General features: G+C 38.6%; 1 protein-coding gene across 1 annotated transcript; it reads right to left on the bottom strand.

The window, feature by feature from the left end:
* Positions 1-1,205: 1,205 nt before the first annotated feature.
* On the bottom strand, positions 1,206-3,959 carry LOC117619161 (transcription termination factor MTERF6, chloroplastic/mitochondrial-like). Its single transcript, XM_034349037.1, has 2 exons — positions 2,294-3,959; positions 1,206-1,881 (listed from the first exon to the last, which is right to left on the bottom strand). Exon 1 carries the CDS (start codon positions 3,500-3,502, stop codon positions 2,312-2,314), a length of 1,191 nt encoding a protein of 396 aa, XP_034204928.1. The 5' UTR covers positions 3,503-3,959; the 3' UTR covers positions 1,206-1,881; positions 2,294-2,311.
* Positions 3,960-4,449: the final 490 nt, after the last annotated feature.

Genomic DNA, 4,449 nt, shown 5'->3' with positions numbered 1-4,449 from the left:
TTCCTTGTATTTCAGTTTCTTTGTACTTTAGTTTTACATTTTTTTTGTGGGTGTTAGTGCTCGCATGGTTTTCCTTTCTGGAAGCCTAGCTTTGTACGATCTATTTGTCCTCTTCCTTAAGGAAAGCCCACTTTGATCAAAACAAAAAATCCAATAGCAGGTGGTGCTAGGGTTTGGAGAGGGCTGTTAGGGACTGATTCGAAGAGAGAGATGGGAGAAGAGAGAGAAAAAAGGAGATGGATTAGGAAAGAAGGTGAGGTCTGGGGAAGGTTTTTATATTTTTATGAAAAACTGGAGATGAATTTTCAATTTTAAAGCTTTTCCCTTTGTTAAAGTTTTTTTTTCTAAAATATTTAAATATTTAAATATTACATTTAATTTCATTATTCTTAAGTACTTAGAAGTCATTTTATAAAGGGGTAAATTTATCTTTAAAATTTTGAAGATAAAGTGGGTGGAAAAATAGGACAAGGGGGTGAAAAATTGGAAATAGCAGCACTCTTAAAAAGTGACCAAAGTAAACCTACTCCGAAGGGTAAAAATTGTAATTTCACAAAAGAATTAAATTGGATTAAATCAATTAATTTGGGTCAGGGATGTTACAGTATGGACTAGTCATCATTTTTGGTAAATAAAGCCCAACGTTTTGTAAAATGAATCAAATAGCCCATTTTGGCTAGTGCGTAGATTCTAGAAATTTGTCTAATCTTGTACCGAATGTTTTGGGGGCGCTTTTTTTATGCCATGTGTTCTCTTATATGCATTTAGGGCATAATAAAATAGTCTCACTTCGTCATCTTTTTATCGCACAAATGCGTATTTATGCATCAAAATTCAACACTTCGGTATTTCTCTTCCAATTTCAACCATAATTATCGTTGTCTCAAAATGGCTTCAAACACGACTCCAACAATGCGTGGATGCATAGTGGCGTGTAACACGATCCTAAAATGTGCTAGTTGCTTGATCCAATCATCAATTTCACTCAGAGTGACGATTTTTTATATTTTGGCGAACAAAGAGAAGTTCCACACAACTTTGCACATCCATCAGTGCGGGATAGATTCATCCTAGAGATAACAACTGCCAAGCCACCCTACTTTGCACATCCATCAGAGTCAGGTTTTATGTCCCCTGAATTCCGAATTCATCAAGCATTGCAGATATCGCGTTCCTAATCGTTAAGGTCTCAGTAAAAAGGCTAACACAAGAGAAAACAATCAGAAAATGATGCTTATCGAGTCCTTTGATGCCATGTTGACATGATTCCATATGAAACTAATCAATCATTGACACTGAAGTAGTTCCTATAAACCAACCGTGGCCGCTTAAGTAGGCTAGCTGCATCTCAGAGGACAATTACTCAAAGATTGACCCGGGGCTTCACTTTCATTACTTCTTTCACAACGAGGGAATCATGCCGCATCAGTCGATGTGGTGGAACGCCCTCCTGAGTCAAAGATAGAGCTTTTGCTCCTCTCTTCAAGAGAGATGCTTCAGTATCTGAATCGGCTGAAGGAGAGTGAAGAGGCGGCTACTCTCCCAGCCCACGGGAAGCCTCTTCTTTCTGGTCTACATCAAGTGCATTGAATGCCCCACAATCAGAATCAAAGAGGATAGGTCAAGGAGATGTTCGGGACGAAACCTGAGTGGATCTGAGGCAAAGCGGAGCCTCCGGAGGTATGGCGGCTTGTGCTGTGCCGTCGTTTCGAATTCCCGACTGATTTCGGCACTAGTTAAATGGGGAAAATCACCTGGATCTTGAATCAACTAGTAGATCATCAACACAGGGTCCCAATCCATTCGGCGACCGTGAAGTCACCGAATGAATTGCCGAGCTGGGGCAGCCCGCGCGTGACCCATACCAATCCTACAGTCATTCTTATTTTTTGAAAAATGGACAGAAATTAGTTTCTTCCACTCCTCACCCAAAATACAATATATTATACCCTAACAGAAGCAATACATGTGCACATTGTACAAAATCAACTTTCAAGGGTAACCAAAGTCGGGAACCATAAACAGAACAATTTGGGCGATGCTATGGCAGGCATTTGTTCTAATAAGAAAGCATTATATAAATCTAATTAAAAATCTATGGTAGGCTGCCGAGTAGAAGAAAGAAAAACTGAATTTACTTCCTGCAAAAGTTTAGTAAGATGTGGGATACAATTTAAACCTTACTTTAAAGACAATTTCCAGGGTAGAGGACAGCATTATAGTATTGTGCCAAAAGCAAGCTAATGCATATGAGTGATGCAGCATCAGGTGCCTAAAATAATTACATCCTCACCCGTTTCAACATATCAGATCAGACATCCTGGATATCTACCTTCCCTTGATACACACTTAACAGTTCAGGTACTTTGCCAAGATATCCGTTCACAAAATTCTCCAAGAACTGCTTCTCTGCCGGTTTCAGCAGAGAACCCAGATTCAAGTTCTCATTTATGAAACCTTTCGACAACAGAACTTTAACAACAGAGCACCTTGGGATAAGTCTCTTCTCCATACTGAGACCGAGGACCACAGGATATTTGGCAATCATTCCTGACGACCATCCCATCTTGTTCACTAAAAGATCCATTGCTTGCATAAGTTTCTTCTCCGAGACAATCATACAAATTGGGTTCTTCCTGAAAGCGGAGAGAAAATCATCCTCAGACCAACCCCATGTCTTAAGAACTTCACGACTTCTATTCAATACCAACTTATTCTTACCACACAATGCACACAGGGCATTCACTGAAGTTGATTTTTCCAGATTAAATCCCATTTCCTTAACCTCACCCACAAGTTGACCAAATTTTTCAGGATTTAACATCAAAGCGGGAGTACAGTGAGCTAACAACAAAGAAATGCATGGTTGAGGCATACCCGATTCTCTCAAAAGCCCAATATTTGGAACAACATGCTTGCGGTGACTTTCCAAGAAAATCCATGAGTTGCGTTTTAAAACAGCAACAACATTTTTCTCAGAGAGCATACTCCTGAGGAAGTTATAAGTGGGCAAAATCCGATTTCTCAAGCTGGCTGCCAAAAGCTGTGGATTAAAAGCCAGAGTTTTTATAAGGTCCACCTTTGAAATTTCAAGAGAGCTGAAAAACTCAAGCTTTGGCAAAAGGGTTTTCTCAGGATCAGCTGAAAGAAGTTTTGGATGTGACCTAATAAGCTTTGATATCTGGGTTTGAGATGCTCCATAGTTTCTCAGAAGCTCTAAAACGGAGTCTGCTCTTTCTGGTGACTTCAACTCGACCCACTTAGAAGCTGAAATCGCTCCTTCTGGGGACAACCCGCAAGTGTTTATGAGGTAAGTGACTGTGAAATTGTGTTGGTTTTCTGAGATTTCTGAGGTGATGTGTCTGCAGAGCAACTGACTCTGAAGAGAAAAATGTGAGGGTTTTGGATCTCCAACCAACACTCTGTTTGTTTTGGAAGCAAATGTACAAGAAAATATTGAGTGAACCAATCTGAAGGTCTTCAAATTGCAGAGTTGAATCATGTTAGAGGTTGATGATGAACAATTTCTACAGGAAAACTTAAAGCCCTAGCTGATTCTCTGCCTTCAGAAAATATGCAGTTCTCGGCATTCTAAAAAGATCTGAACCATCCAAATAAAATTGCCTGGTATAGGATAAACCATTGCAGCTAGGGTAAGTTTTCTTACCATTTTCACAACTGACGGTCACTGGCTTACTGCTGCTATCCATGGTGGTAGGAAATATTCTGCCAGAAAAACCTCTTCAGTCTTCATAGGTACAAATCAAAGCAAAGCAATTACTCCAATCCCAGGCAATAAGAAAACCCAAAAAAAGGGGTTGAATTTCAAACTTGAAAACAGTCGAGGGCATTTGTTTCTTTGGGACAAAGGGCGAAGAACATTAGGGCGATGATGCTGTGGTTTATAGACGCTCGACGTGGTTACTCTCAGTCTCAGGTGCGGCCCAGAAGCAATTTGAAAGCCTCTTCTTGCAATTGGAATTTGGATGTATGAGTTATTTACATTTTACTGTGTGTTGTCAAAATCGTTGAGGTTTTGAAAATTACACCAACTTCTCCTGAAGTCTCAAATTATTCTCATTAAATCCGATTTTTTTAATTTTTCGTCTAAAAGTTAATGATTTCATATATAAAAAACTTACGCAAATAACAAATTTAATTTCAGTTCGATTAAAAGAATAGCTTGTAAGAGGCTTGAAACTTAAGTGGTTAAGAGGATATAATCCTGTCCTAAGTTCAATTCCCTCTTACCGAATTTCGCTTGTAAAAATCTAAGTACTAAATTTGTTATTATTTGAAGACATTTTTTTATATAAAATCATCAATTATAGAAGGAAAAATCAATGAAAAAAGGTTTCGAGAAAACAATTTAAAACTTTATGGAGTATTTGTGTAATTTTTGGAACTACAAAGGGTTTGGTAAAAGCACAAGTTTTAGTGTAAATAACT

The sequence above is a fragment of the Prunus dulcis genome, chromosome 2, assembly GCF_902201215.1.
Source record: "Prunus dulcis chromosome 2, ALMONDv2, whole genome shotgun sequence".
In the NCBI taxonomy this organism is placed as follows: Eukaryota; Viridiplantae; Streptophyta; class Magnoliopsida; order Rosales; family Rosaceae; genus Prunus; species Prunus dulcis.
Note: the sequence above shows the minus strand (reverse complement) of the source record. Positions and strands in the feature narration are given on the sequence as shown.